Raw genomic sequence first — 19,683 nt, 5'->3', positions numbered from 1 at the left:
ATGATGGGGGGGAAAAAACCCAGAACGAAAATTTCTATGTTCTCAAAACTAAAAATCAAAGTTTCTGATGCATAGTTTTGTTCTGTTTTGTTTTTTAAGATTTTATTTATTTATCCATTAGAGAGACACAGAGAGAGAGAGAGAGAGAGGCAGAGACATAGGCAGAGGGAGAAGCAGGCTCCAGGCAGGGAGCCCGAGACGCAGGACTCCATCCTGGGACTCCAGGATCAACCCTGGGCTGAAGGCAGGCGCTCAACCGCTGAGCCACCCAGGCGCCTCTGTATAGTTTTTTTTTTTTTTTAAACATACTGAGATAGCTCGTTTTCATTATAGTTAAAACAGTAAGAACCTATTTAATTCCAAACATTCTTCCCTCTAGAAAAACCTACAGTATATCAGACTGCTAGTGAACAAGTCACAAAAAAGAATAACCCAGAAAGAATATCTCCTCCTTCCGTATTTTCCTACGTGAAATTAACTCTCAGTCATTTGTACTTTTTATTTGTTCAGTCTGTCTTCTTCCCCCCTCTCCTCCCAAACCCCTTATTTTGCAAATCAGTAATCATTCCCTCTGGCCCTGGTAATTGATCCATACTGGGAAACCTGATCCAACCAAGCCTGAGACAATCAAGCTCCTCCCCTCTTGGGAATTTGATTTTGAGTAGTAAGGCCAGCAGTTAGTTTAGGGACTGCCAGGCCCTCGCCCCAGCATACTTAAAAAAAAAAAAAAAAAAAGGTTGCCAGTTCTGCCTACTGAGATCCCAGGAGTTACCTTTACCTGAGGCCACTCTAAGAACTGGCCATCCCGTCCCTGCTTCAAACAAATCTCCATTTTGCTTAAGATAGTCTCTCTCCACTGCTTGCAAACAAAGGAATCCAAATGATTTCCAGCACTAACTGCAACATGGTATGTATACAGCTGGCTCTCTATAAAGTTCACATCTTCTCCTGGTGATAAACTGAATATAAAAAATGATTAACTTCAAATTTTAATATTTATGCTGTCAGCAACAAACCTCTAAAATACTACAGAAATGATATAATAGTATTTAGTTATATTGTAACTGTTCTCAGCTGTATACTTACCAATTGGGCTTTAATATTAAGAAAAAAAGATATTTTCTTTCCATAGCTTAAGGAATGTCTGGTTCTGAGGGAACCAGAGACTGTTAAGCCCAACTCTAGAATAAAAGTTTGGATCAGGAAATGTTGATATGTGGGAGTTTCTAATTAAAAGCTCCAAAGGTCTAGGGAAGATTTAAAAAAGAAAAAAGGAAAAAGGTTTGGAAGGGGAATGAAATGACATTAGTTTGCAAAAGTGACTCAAAAAAAAAAAAAAAAAGTGACTCCCTTTCTTAACTTGGTTTGCTATGAGGTTTTCCTCTTCCCCAAACTACCCCTCCCCCAGTTCCTGCTGTGATAGAGGAGGTAAAGACATGTCAACAGCCTCCTGCAGTGTTTAAACCTCAAACAATGGTGTCTCTGCCAGCAACAGTAGAGGCCAAAGAGTCCAGGGCTAGCAATTTCATGCACACAGCCTGGAGGCATTTCTCAGGCTACTCAGGCCTCTAAAAAGGTCTATGTCTTTTCTTTGTCCTGTCTGCTCTGAATACAAGAACACTGTACTATAATCATAGAGACCTCAAAGTGAACATCCATCCAGAACAGTTACTGCTCTGGATGACAGCACAGAGCAGCAAATGCCTCAGACGTCATGCCTCACAATTATTCCGGCAACCAAAAAGGGGTCCCTATTTCTTGCCTAGAGTCTTAAAACATCTTAGAAACCTAACAATGTTTTGAGATAATGCTTATTACCTGTGCTGGTTTCTTGGTAAAAACTAGAAGACTTGTATCTTTCTAGATGAAACATTTCACTATTTGCCAAAAGGAAAACATTTGTCAATCCACAGCAATAAAGTAATTATAAACAAAGATGATTATTCTTTTAAAGATTTTATTTATTTAAAAGAAAGCAAGAGGGGATCCCTGGGTGGCGCAGCGGTTTGGCGCCTGCCTTTGGCCCAGGGCGCGATCCTGGAGACCCGGGATCGAATCCCACATCGGGCTCCCGGTGCATGGAGCCTGCTTCTCCCTCTGCCTGTGTCTCTGCCTCTCTCTCTTTCTCTCTCTGTGACTATCATAAATAAATTAAAAAAAAATTTTTTTTTAATTTAAAAAAAAAAGAAAGCAAGAGAGAACATGAGCAGGGAGGGGGACCCAGGGAGGAGGTCAAAGGGAGAGTGAAAAGCAGACCCCCTGCTGAGCAGGGAGCTCAACCAGGAGGAAGCTTGGGCTCATGACCTGAGCCAAAGGTGGATGCTTAGCTGACTGAGCTACCCAGGTCCCCCAAGAATGACTGTAGTTTTATGAAAAGTCATATATAACTGCAATTAGCTTGTGATTTCAAAGTAGAACAGGTTAAGTTACTACCAGTAAGTTGATCAATTAAACCATTCAAGGGTAACCAGACACACTGGATAGGAAGAGAAAACATATACAGGGTATCTGAATTTCTTTTTAGCAAAGACATCCAAGCACACTGCTCAGTTACCTTTTAAAGGCTTAAGAGACCTGCTTTACCTTACATTATTATAGTTACCTTCCAGTTTCATTACACAGATAAACACACATAATGAAAAGCTTTGGAGAATCTTAGGTCCTAATCAAGAAGCTTTTAGACTCTAGGTACCTAAATTTAATATACACACTTACTAAATGAGGGTCACAGATGGGAAGATCAGACCTACAACCGAAAACTGCATAAACCAATGATGTGTTATGCAGCTCTTTGTAAATGCTTGATTAAAAACCACCTATTCTTTATTTATAAAGACATCCTCTTAAAAACACACTAAAATTAAACAGATTTCAAGTAAAAAAAGAATTCTCATAAATAAAACCCTTCCTTTAAAAAGGTTGATACGGTCAAAAATCCCATTTTTACAAGAATTCTATTGCATTGAATTAAATATAATTAAAAGTTAGTTCAGTGCAAAGAACCAACCCATGTTGGAGCCGGAGTAGCCCTGGGAACTATTTACTCTTTTCAATTGTGTTTGCCAGGCAATACTAAATACCTCAAAATCCCTTTTTCCACTAGTAGAGGTATTCCAATATTTACCAATCTTCCTTATTGGTATATGGCTCATCTACAGTGATCTTTAGTGTCAAAAATCTGACATAGTCCCCAAAAGATAATATAGCTAAAATTGCATCCAATTTACCATTTCACTCTAGATTCGTTCTGGGCAACAGTTTGTCCTAGAGATAACTTGAAATTACCCAACTAACCCACACATTCCCACCAAAATTAAAGAACCAAAATAATATTGATCAGACACCACTAAGGTGATCTCGTAATTTAAAAATTTATACCACAAGAGTAGACATTTTTAAGAAGTTATATATTACATATGCTGTTACATACTACTGTACTAGTATATCCAAATGACAAAATTCTACACATTATGTATATCAATAAAACAGGCTTACATAGTGAACAACTTGGGACATCCTCATTAACTAAACTTTCAGATATACTGCCCTTAGCAGACAAAAACAATTACTAGAATTACATGGCATTTAACCAAAATATGTTGAGGAAATACACAAAAATATGCAAATATCAGTTATCTATTTTCAAACAGATAAAAGAGATAAGACTTTAATATAAATTATTAAAGCCTTTGAACATAATGATACAATATAAGTACTAGTTAAAATACTAAGTAACAAATGTTAATCCAACAAATGCTGGGGATTCCACCTTAGACTCATGCCATCAGCCAGTTAATTTATCCAGGGAGATTTTAATAATTTACAAGAAAAGGTTATTAAACTACTGGTTTCAAAGAAATTTCTAGAGGTGATCCAGTTACCTAATAAATATCTGTTGAGTATTCCTCTCTGCCTTACAGAGTACTTGGTGCTATAGAAAACAACAACAAAAAAAGAATGAAGTCCTCTTTTTGAGAAAACATAGTAGAGAAAATACAGAAATCCAAGAAAGGAAGATTTAACTCAGTACACCACATAATATTAGGAAATACTATGAACTATATAAAAAAACAACTGATGGGGGCACAGAAACAGCAACTGTTATAAACCTGGAAGAATGGTGTGTACCTTAAATATTTATCCCATCTTCCAAATGATGGGAAGTGGTCTGGGAGGTCATTTTAGCTGTGTAAAGTCAAGACATTTCATTTATCCCTTTTAAATTATCTCTCAATTTTTCTGATAATTCCAAAGAGAAAGTCTCAGTTTGCCACTGTTAGGTCTTTTATACTTTTTTTTTTTTTTTTACTTAGTAATAGCTGGTTTCAGAGCCTTTGTGGATGCATCTAGCTACAAATTAACATTTTTTTCATTGTACTTATTTTACAGCAACCTTATATTTATATATATATATATATATATATATATATATATATATAGCTAGTGACAAGATAGACTTTCCCTTTATAATTAACTTTAGTTAATATTTTCTTTTTATATTAACTTTAAAACCCTGGGGGGGAAAAACACAAAGAAAGGAAATACTGTTTTAGCTATTCCCAATCACAAGCAACTTCCAAGACTCATGTTTGCTTTCCAAGAGACAGTAAGTAAGCCCTTGCTTAAGAAGTAGAAAGTCCAACAGTTAAAATCTCTGTAGTTTCCACCAACAAAATAAAGACAATAAAGCTTAACAGTTTACTTTGGAGGATTTGTGGGGGGTGAGGAAGACAGTAACAGACTTCATAAGAAAGCTACCTTTATGCTATGCCCATACTTTAACTCTCTGAAAAACCTGTACTAGTAGTATCCTTCTCTACTCCCACCCTGGCCATACTTGCTTATGGAGTTGTTCAGCACACTGTAAGCTCCTTGTGGATACAATCCCTGCCTTTTTTCAGCTTCTGAATTCTGGGGCCAAGTGGTCCCCCGAAGAGTATCACCTGTGGATCCTCATTATGTGATTGCTGGATAAATGAAGTAGGCCTGGGATTGGTCCTATGCCTACTTCTTTTTCTTAAAAGACATCAATTTAAAATTAAGATATCTCAGTGCCTTTCTTAGCACAGTAGGCAGTGCCTCAGACTCATAAAATTAAGATATCTCTAGTGGCTGTCGTTTGATGCAAGTCCTACACACTTATCTATGGATCTAGAGAATTTACCAAATAAATAACTCCGTGTAAATCCTGAATCTGAAATACAGTTTTAAGTGCAGTGATGATGAAAATGCCAATAGCTTTGCATCTATTCTTTCCAAAAGGCATTTGACATGTTAAAATATACAATTAAATGCAATGTCAGTTTTTCTTCTAAAAAATCTCTTTTGGAAAAAATTCCTTATGATTCCATTGTTAAACTATGGATACATTATGTGTATGCCACTCCTAAAGGATCAATCTGTATAAAATTTGAGGTTTTGGTATGAATATGACCAAAAAATACATATTAAGCTCTAACAAAGTACGTATTTTCAGTAACACAGAGAACCTAAATCATCAAACAGGACAATTTAAGCTTAAAATGTCTTTTCTAATGTTGACTTTCCCCAGTGCTTTATACACACTCACTAAGAATTTTAACATTTCATATTCTTTAGTTTTATAAGCCAGGATAACTTCATTAAGTAGAAGTCAGGTTACTAGCTAGGGCTGACCAACTAAGTTACGAAGGTGAACCACAAGACACATGCTTTATTCATTCTGTATCTACTTTCACTAATAAAACTAGTAAAAATCCTAACGATAAGTTCTTAAAAGGCACTAGAATATGAAGTTTTTAGAACTATATAAAGTTTGCAGTTAAGTCAAAGTTTACAGGAGAGGAAAGTCTACCTAACAGGGTCGCTCAAATGTTCCTTCTCTATCATCAGGGAACAGTTAGTTTAAAGCCAAGCTTGGCTCCTTCTCAATCACTTCTCTCTAGGCTTTCCAAGGGCATCAGATGAGATTGGTCCCTGACCTTCTTCAAGAGGCCGTTCAAGAAAACATAGTAACACCTTCTCTAATCTACACACTAATTCTACTATTTTTCAAAGAATTATTAGAATCAAAGATCTTTTAGAATAAATGCTACTGATCCTTACTTTCTCCAAACCTTCTTACATCCCATGGTGCAACTCGGCCTAATTGCTATTTATTTCCAGGAAAGGAAGATGTCAGGAACAACATGGAAGGGGACCAACAGGCCCAGCCTCTCTTTCTACCCAGGGAGAGTTAGGTATTCCCATACTTCTTTCCCTATAGCATGGCCAGGCCTGGTTTTAAGACAAAAGTAAGGTGAAAGCTAGCTTCTGGAGGAGCTCCTAAGGCAGTGGGGGCAGGACTTCCATGGAAACACACTTAGGAGAAAGGCATTAAGTAAGATCAGTGTGTCTGCAGAGGGGTGGAGGAATAAAGATCTGAAGGTAGGGAGAGGTGGTGGTGCTGGTGGTGATACCAAGAGGCAACAACTATCTTAGCTAAGGAATGGGCAGGGGGAGTCTGCTCTCAAAAACAAAACAAGATAAATCAGAATCCCTGCATTCAGCTTTTTCTGTACTTGTGATTACCTTGTTTCTGCGTGCTTAAAATGATACTCGGTTTCAGGCAGAAAGCTTTCTGTCAAGCGGGCCTACTAACTTGTTAGAACGCACGGAGCATGGCACCATCATATAGTGCCCAGCCCTCTTGCAAGATAAACAGCAGTCAACTCCAGATGCGTTACAATTTGTTTTCAAAATGGTTATTGCTCAATGGTTATTTCGCATTTTGAAATTGGTAATAGTTATCTAAGAGCCCTTACAAAGGCGTAGCCTAGAGGCTGCTTCTGAAGAGCGACAAATAGGAAGAAAGCTTCCACTGAAAACCACGTGTCTCCCGGTAGGAAGTACATTACCAATCCATTTCCCGAAAGTTCACTTTCGCGGGGAGCCTAACAATGTAAATATAGTTCTAAATACCAGATTTGACAACCGTGTGTTTACTTGCCTCGCTCGCGAAAGAGCCGGGATTCTTTCCTCTGGGACCAACGGGCAGGAATAATCTACCCGTACTATGAACACGCGGGTACGGAGCGGCAGACCGCGGCCAGGAAGGGTCCACGGCCCGGCGGAGGGCTCTCACGACCACAAAGTGGACTCGAGCAGCCAGCGAGGAGCCAGCGGTCTGGGCGCCGGGGGCCTGCAGGTGGGGGGGGGGGTCGCGGGGGTTTTCGGACGCTTTGGAACAATCCACTGCCACTCGCTCTCGCTGGGTGGGAGATGGGGGGGGGGGGCTCTGCGCCGTGCGGGGTCTCCGCCCGGAGTCGGGAGCAGGCCTCGGGCGGCAGCTCCTCCAACCCGGACCCTATCCTGCCCGCCACCGCGGCCCCCGGCTCGGGGCTGGGCACTGGCCCCCAGACGGAAAACCGCAGCTGCCGGGGCTTCGCGCATCTCTGCGAGGCTCCCGGTCACCCCTGCTCTTCCTCCGGGGCCGCCGCAACCCCACACCCCGAGACAGCGGGTCGGGGGTCTCGGACCTCCCGCCATGGCCCCACGTCGCCGCAGCCCCGAGGAGGCAAGCTCAAGGTGACACCTTCTGGACGACGGATCCGGGCTCCGCGCCCGCGCTCTGGGGCCCGGCTTCCCGTCAGAGCCCGGTCGCCTCACCTGGCAGCGGCACACGATGTCGGCGTCCTGCGCCAGCAGATCCACCACCTTCCCTTTGCCTTCGTCGCCCCACTGCGCGCCGAGCACCACCGTCACCCGGTTTCCCCCGGGCCGCGCCCCGGGGCGGCCGCAGTCGCCGTTGGGCAGGGACGATGCCGCCGCGTCGGTCTCGGCGAGCGCCATGGCTCCAGTGACGCGAGGAGAGCCCGAGAGGGACGCGGGCGGCGGGGAGTGCGCGAACTCAACCGCTCTGCGGCCGCCAGCCACATGCGGAGGAAGAAGGAGCCAGAGGCCGGCCCCGGCCCCGCCCCCGCCCCCGCCCCCGCCCCCGCCCCCGCCGGGCCGCCACCCTCCAGCCAGGCCCCGCCCCGCTCTCCGCCACAGCCCGCTCACCGGGCGCCCATGACTGCCCCGCGCAGGCCGGCCGCCGCAGCACCGCCCGCAGGAAGAGGCCCCGGTGGCGGCAACCGCCGCCACCCGGACCGAGGCCACGCCCCTTCCGCAGCCCGGCGCGCCCCCCCGGGGCGCACCCCGCGAGCGGAAGGCGGCGGGGGCGGGGCCTCGAGGGCGCTTCGCCTCCACGCCCCGCCTACCCGCCCTGCTCCCGCTTTTCAAACCCGAGAGGCGCGGAGGTGCGTGCTCGAGCGTCGGACTACAACTCCCGGCATGCAACGCTCCGGGCGGAGGCGACGCCTGTTGGGGCCATGCTGTTTGCTGTCTGCAGGTCTCCGTCTCCGAAGACGTTTTCAGATTATTCTTACACGACTTGTCTGTATTAAGGGACGAGATCATGTGTACGAAATACGAAGGGTGGAATTCCCAAATGCAAGTAGGATGGAATGGAAAAGTACAGATTGAGAATGGGGGGGAACTAGAGGGCAATAAGCACAGAGATGGGACCGGGATCCGACAGGGCAAACTCCAAAGTCTAGCAATAGAGGATGTTGGAACCGAACATCTAGAACCCGAGTAAAGTTGTAACCCTTCCCATTTTGCACATTAGTAACAGGCTCCGAGAGTAGGAGGGCGATACTGATGCATAGTTTGTGCCAAATACTGCGATACTCCTAGCTCTTTTAAATCCCACAACCATATAAGTAAGTAAGAGTATCTTACCCTTGTTTTACAGGACTTAAAAATTAACTTGCTCTGGTGCTGGCTGACTGAATCGGTAGGGAGAGTCCGGAGCCCAGACCCTCTGTGTTCCACTCCCCTTCGTGTTTGAGCTGCAGCGAGATTCCGGAGTAAAGTGTTCCTACTGCTGAACTAATGCTCTTCCAACTGCAGCTCACAGTACCTGACGTCGAATCTGATAGAAAATAGCTTCATAAAAAAGTGGGAACAGAATCGCATTACATGCAGTGTCTACCACATTCGCATCACAAACGCACAGTCACGTTCTCTAATGGCCCCAGGAACAGAGTGCAGTATTAAACTATTCCCCGATGACTGGTTGTCAGTAAACACTGAGGACCTACTCCAAACTGGTGGCGCTGGGCCCTGATGACATAAGAGGAGTAAAGATACTGTTGCAGCACTCAAGGATTCAGATGATTTGGTCTAACAACCAATAAGCAGATAAATGGTAATACCATGTGACAATTTTGGTGTTTATCTTGGCTTTACCAGATTACGATCCCTCTGTAAACCAGAAAGCTGTGATACTTCTTTGCACTCCAGTGCGCAAGGTAGTGCTGGGCATAAAGCAAGTGCTCAGTAACAACACTAACTTGAAAACCATCTATGGAGTGCCTGGAAAGCACTGCCGGATATGTATTTGTTGTCGCAGTATTTCTAGAGTCACAACGAAAATTTGGGCTAAAAGATAGTCATTTAAAAGCTTCACCTTCGTTTAGTCAACTGGGACTTTCCGAAGTGGTTTTTGCTCTTTCACTCCAAGCAGGCATGGTTTCTGCCTGCCTTTCCTCAAGTCTGGTTTACATTTTCGACTCCCACCAACGGCGAGGCTGCGGGTGGCGCAGGTAGCGGCCTGCCCTGGCGCGCATGCGCACCCGCGGGGCCCGGGACCCCGCCCCGCCCCGCGGTCCCCAGCGCAGCCGCCGCAGCAGCCGCTGCCGCCTCCTCCCCTGTCCGCTGGCGCCCCCGGGATGCGCGCTGGGCCCGGGCTGGCGCGGCTCGGGCGGTTGGGCGGTTGGGCGGTTGGGCGGAGGCCGGCTGTGCGCCATGTCAGCCCGGGGATTGGCGGTGTTGCTGTCGTGGCTGAGCTGCTGCGGCTCTGCCCTGTGGAGGTAGAGATGCCAGTGGCGCCCGGGGGCCCCGGCGGAGGTCGCCCTTGGGGACGCAGCCCCGGCCCCCCCCGCCCCGCCCGGCCTCGCCTCGCCTCGCCTCGCCCCGCCGCCCCCTTCCGAGAGTCGCGGAGGACGAGGGCGCAGCTTTAGGGCTTCGCTCTTCCAGGGTCTCGGTCACTCCGCGTCGCTGCCCCTGCGGGCCGCGGAGCCTTTCGTTTCCTCCAGCTTGAGCAGAGGAGGGAGGGGGAACCCACAAGTCGCTCCCGGGGAGGGAGGCCGGGGCGAGGGCACTTCCCTGGGGTGACTAGGTGGCGGAAGTTACCTGGGAGGCAGGTGCACTTGATTTGTGACAAAGTGCTTTATAAACTAAACAAATAAATGTAAGGGGGTGTAATTCCTGCATGAGGAATGGGAGTTGTTTCCTGTGATGGGATTTAGGGAGTGAAAACTTAAAAAGTTCTGAGAAATCCTCAATGCCAAGTGTGAGTTTTCTTCGGTTGGGTAGCAACTGCTGGGTTGGAAAATGGATCGAAATATTTTAGAAATATTTCTAACATGGGTTAAAAAAACAGATGATTAGCCTTCTGTGACTATTCTCTTCGATGGAGGTTTGGCTGTATTACCCTCTAACATTAGGACGTAAGAACCCTGACAATAAATCAACCATTCCAGAGATTGCTGAGGGAAGGGATCCACAGCCCCTCCTTGGACACTTGGGGGAGATCGGACAGAGATAGAGTAGCCTTGAGAGAAAGCAAAAAGATAGCATTCTGGCAGAACTGTGTCAACCTCTGTTTTCTCCTCTATAAAGTGAAGAAAATAAAACCTGTCTCGTGGGGTGGTAGCGAGGCTTGAATGCAAAGATATATTTAGCTCCCAACACGTGCCTGGCAAATGGGTCAGTATAGGGATGGGGGATATTATCAAGCATGGCCTGTGAATTCAAAGACTTTATAGACTTTGTGGTGTACACCAGAGGTTACCAAACTTTCTGTAAGTGCCAGATAGTAAGGCCTTTCGGGTGATGTAATGCACAACTCAACACTAGTAAGCCAATGGGTGTGGCCGTGTGTCAATGAAAATCTTTACAAAAACGGGAGGAATTTGACCCCAACTTGCTAACCCCTGCTCTACGTTCATAAATGAAGGAGATGCTAAATTTCTTTCCCTTCCCTAAATTTTCAGTGAGAGTTTAATGAAGACAAACATATTATTTCCCATAGTAGTCACTGGCTCCTTGAATTTTATTTCTTAATAAGGTGTTCTCTTAAAGGACAAAATTTCTTAAATTTGATGTAATGATTTTTTTTATTGTTAGCTTTTTTGGGGTGGAGAATTCAGGGTAGTTGTCTTATTTCAATGATTTCTTTCTTTCCTGAGCATCTGAGAGACATTTACCTAAATTTTCTACTAAGAGTATTAATGTTTTTGATATTTCTTATCCCAATGGAGTTGGTTTTCATAAATGATCTATGGTAGGACTGCGATTATTTCTTTCTCCTTATGAATCCAGATCCATTTTCCAGCTCCATTTATTGAGTATCACCTCTGTCCTATACAAAACTTCCCTATGGACTTATGTCCACTTCTGGGTTTACTATAGAATCCCTCTTATTTGGAGGAGAAATTATTTTAATACTTATATTTGACCTTTTTCTCCATAGGTATTCCACTAACAGCCCAAACTACCACATTTTTAGTACCAGAAGTACTGTAAGTGTTTAACTTTTTTCAAACTAGAGTTAAATATTATTATCTACCTTAGAGAACAGTATTTTATACTCAGTTGCTTTTTTGTTTTTGTTTTTGTTTTTTTTATTTATTCATGAGAGACACAGAGAGGCAGAGACATAGGCAGAGTTCTCCCTGCAGGGAGTCCTGTATTAGACTCCATTCCAGGATCCCAGGATCATAACCTGAGGCAAAGGCAGATGCTCAACCACTGAGCCACCCAGGTGCCCCTATACTCAGTTATGGCACAGTATCATTCATTTATTTCTATTTCCTTTATCATCCTAATATAAATCCCCTCACCAATAAATGTCGTTAAATATGTATGTACCAAACATAAGTAGTGTGGTTTTGAGTTTTTGTGATTTAATATTCACAGATAGAATGGCCATACAATACATTGTGTAAACTATTGAAAATGAAAGTCCTATTAATATTTATGCTGGGACAACAGATACAAATTGCAGCTGCCTTGGCAAACCAGGATGAATGGTCACCAAAGCTGTAGACTTCATTCTCTATATTACTTCTCTTTTTTTATTCAATACTTTGTCTAGCTCATTTCTTTTTTTTTCAGATTTTTAAATTTTTATTCATTCATGAGAGACACATAAAGAGGCAGAGATATAGCCAGAGGGAGAAGCAGGCTCCCTGCAGGGAGCCCGATGCGTGACTCAATCTGGAAACCCCGGGATTACACACTGAGCCAAAGGCAGATGCTCAGCCACTGTGCTACCCAGGCATCCCTAGATCATTTTTTCTTAATGCTGCCTGATTACTAGTATTTATTTCATTTTATCTGTATAGCTTCCCAATGATGGGCACATGGCTTTCTATCTTCACAACACTGTGGTGAATACCCTTCTACATGTCCCTTTATGGGACTGTGCAATAATTTTTCAGCTATCGTTGCTGGGACGTAGGGAGAGCAGATACTTGATTTAACTAAATTCTGCATGATTGTTCTTGAATGGCAATCACAATTTCTAGTCCCACCTACTGCACATCTTCACCAAAGTTTGGTATTATTACTTTTTTTTTTTTTACCAATTTTATTATTATGTGTAATGGCTTATCACTGTTGTTATCTTCAGCTCTCTGATAACTAGTGATTTTGAGCATCTCTTCCCATATTTATGCAGGTTTCTCTTCTGAATTGCCTGGTCATACCTTTGACCCATTTTCCATTTTTGTGTCCTTTTTGTTGATTTACCAAGTGCTATATGCATTCCGCCCTCTATATTAGTTGAATGTTGGTTTTAAGTGTTTCATTTTTTTTGTCTCTTGTCTACTCATCTAACTCTTAATGTTGTCTGTGGATATTTTATTGTTTAAGAAAAAGCTGACTTTTGTTGACCACCCCCCCACACATACTGCTTTTTTTAACCTCATATTTTCTACTTTTTTGGAGTCTTAAAAATCTTTTCTTACTCAGAGTTGTGAAGACATTTCTCCTATTTTTTCCTTTATATGCCTTAAATCTTGACCTTTCAAATATAGGTCATATATCCATTGGAGTCCATTTGTATGTCATGTGAGGTATGCATTCACATTAATTTCTCCACAAAACGAACCACTACCTATTAAACAACTGACTGTTTTTTTCTATTATTTTTCTGGTATTATCTTTTTTTTCCAAATAGAGATGTCAATTTCTGAACTCTCTTCTTTCCTCCAGGTAGAGTTGATTGATCCTCTCTTGTTTCATATAGCTGCAGTTTTGTTTCAGTGCTATATACTCTTCCTTTGAATCAATATACCATAATATATGCATCATTTTACTCTAGGTAAGCAATTAGGTTGTTTCTATTTTTAGTCTACTATGATTAGTAGACTACTAGAAGTGGTAGTCTACTATGAACATTTTTATGCCTAATTCTGGCTAACATATATCTGCATTGCTGTTAGGAGTAGAATTGGTTGGTCATAGGTCATATGCATGTGTTCAGCTTTAGTGGATGGTGCCAAAAGATTTTACAAAGTAATTGTATCAGTTTACACTTCTGTATTTATATATGTCATTGTATTTACATTTTTCAGAATCAGGTAAAAGTAATCTATATAAACTATATTTTCTTTTATAGTATCATTTGTTTTTAAGTTCATTGCTACCCTTTCTTAAGACTGTACTTCACACTTAAATTGTCATTTGCACTAATTTCTTAGTATCATTTATTTATGTATTTTATCTTTGTTTCTTGAATAGTTTTGCTCTATAATTGGCCATTTTATTAGTCATTTTTAAAATCTCCTTTTTTCTAAGTAATCTTTATACCCAACATGGGGCTCAAATTCACAACCTTGAGATCAAAAGTCTCGTGCCACACACCCTAAAAATCTTTTTTGATCTCTGCTATTCCTTTATCATTTTTATGGAGGTGACAGAAATGTGTCAATGTGTAATTGATAATTGGTAACCAAAATAATGGAGTTATGTCATTATAGTAAAGCAAATTGTGAGCCAGAGTTTGATTCTCAACAGGGAAGTAAACAGAACACAAGAGAGTAGATGGTAAAACCAGTGGCATTGCAGCTTGCTTGCAAATGATATTTAAAGAAAGAAAGAAAATATTGACTGCACAGAAGATGCTTTAGGGATTAGTTCATAAATCTTAATGGAATGCATTTTAAAACCATTTTTGTCTACCTATTTGCTTTTCCTGGAGCTTTGGCATGACTGTCAGGATTCAGGTTTGACACAAATCCAGGAACCTATGAAGGTGTTCTCAGGGAACATAAACTGGTAGAGGCCATCTCTAAGCTTTCCCTCTGCCTCATACAGCTTGCCAGTATCTCCTAGAAAGGAGCTTATGTATTTGTCTAGAGCCTGGTCTTTGTAATTGCTGCCCTCAGAACACCTCCAGATTGCCTGCTCTGGTGGCCATGGAGACTTACACTTGTAGTCCTATAGTACTGTATATATTTGTATACTTTAAAAGCTACTACTTGAGTGTCTAGCTTTCAATCAGCATGAATCTAGGTGCTGACTAAAATCCTCTCTTTGGGACAATGACAGGACTTGGCACTTCCTCATCTACTAGAAGTTATTAAAAATAAAATTGCTTGGGCAATCACAAAGTTTTGAAGGGACAACTCAGAACTAGGGCAAGGTTAAATGATAAGACTCATCTTTTACCTAAGGCCACTCCTTCAAGATTAAGAGAGGCGGTTGTTTTATCTAATGCATAAAAATGAACACAAAAGAGTCAAGGAAATAGTCGAAACATAGGAATATGTTCCAAATAAGAGAATAAGAGAAAACCTCAATGAAATGGAGGTAAGTAATTTACCTAATAAAGAGTTCAAAGTAATGGTCATAAAGATGCTTATTGAACTCAGGAGAAGAATGGATGAACACAGTAAGAACTTCAACGAAGAGATACAAAAAAGAAGATGCCAAATAGAAGTCACAGAGCTAAAGTATACAGTAACTGAACTGAAAAGTATATAGGGTTCAACAGCAGACTAGACAAGGAAGAAGAAAAGAACTGTGAACCTGAAGACAGAGCAGTAAAAAGAAAAAAGAGTGCAGAAAAAAGTAAAGATATCTTAAGGCATTTATAGAATAACATCAAGTGAACTGATAGTCACATTATAGGAGCCCAAAAGGAGAAAAGTGAAAGGAGCCGAAAAATCTTTTAAGAAATAATGACTGAAAAAAAAAAAATGACTGAAAACTTCCCTAACTTGGAGAAGAAAACAGACATCCAGATCCAGGAAGCCCAGAGAGTTCCAAATAAGATGAACCCAAATTATTTAAATTATAATTTGAATGTCAAAAGCTAAACACAAGGAGATTTCCTAAAAGCAAAAGTGGCACCTGAGTGGCTCAGTTGGTTAAGCACCTGCCTTCTGTTCAGGTCATGATCTCAGGGTCCTGGGATTGAGCCCCATATCAGGCTTCCTGCTCAGCAGGGAGCCTGTCTCTCCCTCTCCCTCTGTCCCTACCCCCACTCATGCTCACTCTCACACACATGTGCTATCTCTCAAATAAATAAAATCATTTTTTAAAACAGCAAGAGAAAAACAACTTTTGTTACATACAAGGGAAACACCATAAAGCTATCAGTAGATTTTTCAGGAGAAACATTACAGGCCAGAAGAGAGTGGCACAAGATATTCAAAGTGCTAAAAGAAAAAAAAAAAGAAAAAAAAAAAAAGCTTCCATACAAGAATACTCTGTGCAGCAAAGTTTTCATACAGAATTTAAAGAGAAATAATTTTTCAGATAAGCAAAAGCTAAAGGAGTTTATCATCACTAAAATAGCCTTATAAGAAATGCAATAATGACCTTTTATGCTGAAAAAGAAAAAAAAAAGGTGCTAATTAGTAACAAGAAAACATGAAAGAATAAATCTTGCTGGGAAGATAAATACATAGTAAAGGTAGTGTGTTAATTATAAAACTAGTATCAAAGTTAAAAGATTAAAGTAGTAAAAAATATAACTGCAATTTAAGGGATGCACAAGATTTAAAAAGGTGTAAAATATGACATTAATGTGCAAAGGGTGAGTAAAAATGTAGAGCTTTAGATTGTGACCAAATAAGTTATTATCTACTTAAAATAGATTTGTTATAACTTTTTATATGTAAGACTCATAGTAACCACAAAGCAGAAACCTATACTAAATACACAAAAGATAAAGAAGAAATCTAAGTATACCACAAAAGAAAATCAAACCACCAAACCAGCTACAGTTAACAAAATGGCAATAAGTACATGCATACCTCATATTACTGCACTTTACTTTATTGTACCTCACAAATATTGCCTTATTTTTTTTTTAACAAATTGATGGTTTATGGCAACCCTGCATCAAGAAAGTCTATCAACACCATTTTCCCAATTTAATTTGCTTATTTCATGTGTCTATGTCATATTTTGGTAATTCTCACAATATTTCAAACATTTTCATCATTATTATATTTGTTAAGGTACTCTGATCAATAACTATAACTTGCTGAAAGCTTACATGATGGTTAGCATTATTCACAATATTTTTTTAAATTAAGGTATGTAAATATTTTTAGGCAATGCTATTGCACACGTAATAAACTGTAGTATAGTCTAACCAAATTTTATATGCACTGGGAAACAAAAAATGCATGTGATTCACTTTCTTGTGATACTCAATTTATTGCAGTGGTCTAGAAATGCAACTGCAGTATCTCAGAGGTATGCCTGTACATACCTATCAGTAATTACTTTTTTTTTAAGATTTTATTTATTTATTCATGAGAGACACAGAGAGAAAGAGAGAGAGAGAGAGGCAGGCAGAGGGAGAAGCAGGCTCCATGCAAGGAGCCTGATGTGGGACTTGATCCCAGGTCTCCAGGATCACACCCTGGGCTGCAGGTGGCACTAAACTGCTGCACCACCAGAGCTGCCCCTATCAGTAATTACTTTAAATGTAAATGGACTAAATTCTCCAATCAAAAGACAGAGTGACTGGATGGATTAAAAAAAAAAAACATCTATATGCTGCTAATAAGAAACTCATCAGATATAAGGGCACACACAGATGGAATGTGAAGGGATGCAAAAAGATATTTCATGCAAATGGAAACCAAAAGAAAGCAGTGTTAGCTATACTTGTATCATTCAAAATAGGCTTTAAGACAAAGTCCAATAAGAGACAAGAGTATTGGGATGCCTGGGTGGTTCAGTGGTTGAGCATCTGCCTTCAGCGCAGGGCATGATCCCGGGATCCAGGATCGAGTCCCACATTGGGCTCCTTGCATAGAGCCTGCTTCTCCCTCTGCCTGTGGATTTTTTTTTTTTTTTTTGGATTAAAGAGAGAGACAAGAGTGTTACATAAAGGAGTCAATCAAATAAGTTGACGTAACCGATATACATATATATATATATATATGCATTAAACATAGGGGTTACTGAGTATATAACGCAAATATTAATAGATATACAGGGAGAAATACACAGCAACACAATAATAGTAGAGAACATTAATACCCCGCTTCCATTAATGGATAGATAATTGAGACAGAAAAAAAGTAAATAATTGGCCTTAAACTTTAGACCAGATGGACTGAATAGGTATATACAGAACATCCCATCCAAAATCAGCAGAATACACGTTCTCATCCAAATATGTGGAACATTCTCCAGAATAGATCGGTCGTGTGTTAGGCCACAAAACAAATCTTAGTAAGCTTAAGGAGATTGATATATCAAGCATCTTTTCTGACTGCGATGGTATAAAACTAGAAATCAATGATAAATAGAAAATTGGAAAATTATAAATATGTGCAGATTAAACAACATGGTTCTGAGCAGCCAATACATTAAAAAACAAATTGGAAGATAATTCAAACAATAACTTGAGACAAATGAAAATGGGAACACAATGTATTGAAACATGGGATGCAGCAAAAACATTTCTAAGAGGGAGGTTCATAACAAGAAAATCTCAAACAACATTACACCAAGGAACTGAAAAAGAAGAAATGAAGCCCAAAGGTAGTAGAAAGAAGATAACAAAAATAAATGAAATCGAGATTAAAATAATAATAGAAAGAATAAATAAAACTAAGAACTAGTTCTTTGAAAAGATAAACAAAATTAACTAGACTAACCAAGGAGGAAAAAAGACAAAAATATGCAATGAAAAAGGATGCATTACAACTGATAGTACAGAAATACAAAGAATCATAAGAGACCACTATCAACAATTATATACTAACAAGTTGAACAACCTAGAAGAAATGGATAAATCCCTAGAACCATACACCCTAACAAGACTATGAATAGAAAATATGAACAGACCAATTACTAGTAAAGAGATTAAATCAGGGATCCCTGGGTGGCGCGGCAGTTTGGCGCCTGCCTTTGGCCCAGGGCCCGATCCTGGAGACCCGGGATCGAATCCCACATCAGTCTCCCAGTGCATGGAGCCTGCTTCTCCCTCTGCCTGTGTCTCTGCCTTTCTCTCTCTCTCTGTGACTATCATAAGTAAATTAAAAAAAAAAAAAATATCTTAAAAAAAAGAGATTAAATCACCCCTCCCCCACTCCTCACTGCAAAAAAAGTCCAGGATTGGACAACTTCACTGGTGAATTCTACCAAACATTCAAAGAAGAATTAATACCAACCATTCTCATACTCTACCAAAATATAAAAAGACCCTGCTACCAAAACCAGAGAAGGACATTACAAGAAAAGAAAATTACAGGCCAATTTTTCTAATGAATATAGATGTAAAAATTATCAACAAAATATTAGCAGACCTAAGTCAACAATAAATGAAGATCATATGCCATGAGCGTGCAGGATTTATTCTAAGAATACTTCAACATCTACAAATCAGTCAGTGTAATACTTGCCACATAGGGGTTTTTGTGATAATTAAAGTATGTGTCCCAAAGGTCACACAGGGGATTAGGGGCAGAGACTGGACTGAGAAAACTGAGAGGGTCTTTGCAAAGCCCATGGGATCAGTTCCTGAGGTCAGCTGTCCCTCCCGGCATGCTACCTAGCCTGTCTCCAAAGCATTAATAAAATGAAGAATAAAAATTATATGATCATCTCAATAGATGCAAAAAAGCATTTTATAAAATTCATTATCTATATATGATAAAAAAAAAAACTTTCAACAAAGTGGGTACAAAGGGAACATACCTCAACATAATAAAGACTACATATGACAAGTCCACAGCTCACATCATACTCAACAGTAAAATGTTGAAAGCTTTTCCTCTAAGATTAGGAACAAGACAAGGACACGTTCATACCACTTTTATTCAATATAACATTGGATGTCCTAACCAAACAATTAGGAAAGAGAAAGAAATAAAAGGCATCCAAATAGGAAAAGAAGTAAAACTATCTCTATTTGCAAATGACATGATATTATATATAGAAAAACCTAAAGACTCCACCAAAAACCTGTTAGAACTAATAAATACATGTAGTTAACCTGTAGGATACAAAGCCAACGTTCAAAAATCCATTGTTTCTGTATACTAATAACAATTCGAAAGAGAAATTAAGAAAACAATCCCATTTGCAATTGCATCAAGAAATAAAATCAAAAAAAAAAAAAAAAAGGAAAGAAAGAAA

The 19,683-nt window shown here is 40.7% G+C and overlaps 2 protein-coding genes across 11 annotated transcripts in view; one reads left to right on the top strand and one right to left on the bottom strand.

Annotated features, from left to right (window-relative positions):
• Nucleotides 1–9,616, bottom strand: part of ADSS2 (adenylosuccinate synthase 2) — a 37,320-nt gene extending 27,704 nt beyond the window's left edge. The window contains exons 1-3 of one of the 5 annotated variants that reach the window (XM_077901394.1): nt 9,473–9,616; nt 8,743–8,935; nt 779–948 (exon numbers count right to left, since the gene is read on the bottom strand). In XM_077901394.1, coding sequence (XP_077757520.1) covers nt 779–832 — 54 coding nt within the window. In that variant the 5' untranslated portion in view covers nt 833–948; nt 8,743–8,935; nt 9,473–9,616. Of the gene's footprint in view, nt 1–778; nt 949–1,818; nt 1,878–7,626; nt 7,920–8,019; nt 8,392–8,742; nt 8,936–9,472 lie in introns of those variants that run through there. The other 4 variants (XM_077901396.1, XM_077901395.1, XM_077901393.1 and 1 more) reach the window with 4 other exon arrangements.
• The window catches only part of CATSPERE (catsper channel auxiliary subunit epsilon), a 198,482-nt gene continuing 188,055 nt past the window's right edge, over nt 9,257–19,683 (top strand). The window contains exons 1-2 of one of the 6 annotated variants that reach the window (XM_077901390.1): nt 9,257–9,608; nt 11,540–11,588. In XM_077901390.1, coding sequence (XP_077757516.1) covers nt 9,370–9,608; nt 11,540–11,588 — 288 coding nt within the window. In that variant the 5' untranslated portion in view covers nt 9,257–9,369. The remainder of the gene's footprint in view (nt 9,609–11,539; nt 11,589–19,683) is intronic. The other 5 variants (XM_077901386.1, XM_077901392.1, XM_077901388.1 and 2 more) reach the window with 5 other exon arrangements.

Source organism: Canis aureus, chromosome 6 (assembly GCF_053574225.1).
Source record: "Canis aureus isolate CA01 chromosome 6, VMU_Caureus_v.1.0, whole genome shotgun sequence".
NCBI classification, from domain to species: Eukaryota; Metazoa; Chordata; class Mammalia; order Carnivora; family Canidae; genus Canis; species Canis aureus.
Note: the sequence above shows the minus strand (reverse complement) of the source record. Positions and strands in the feature narration are given on the sequence as shown.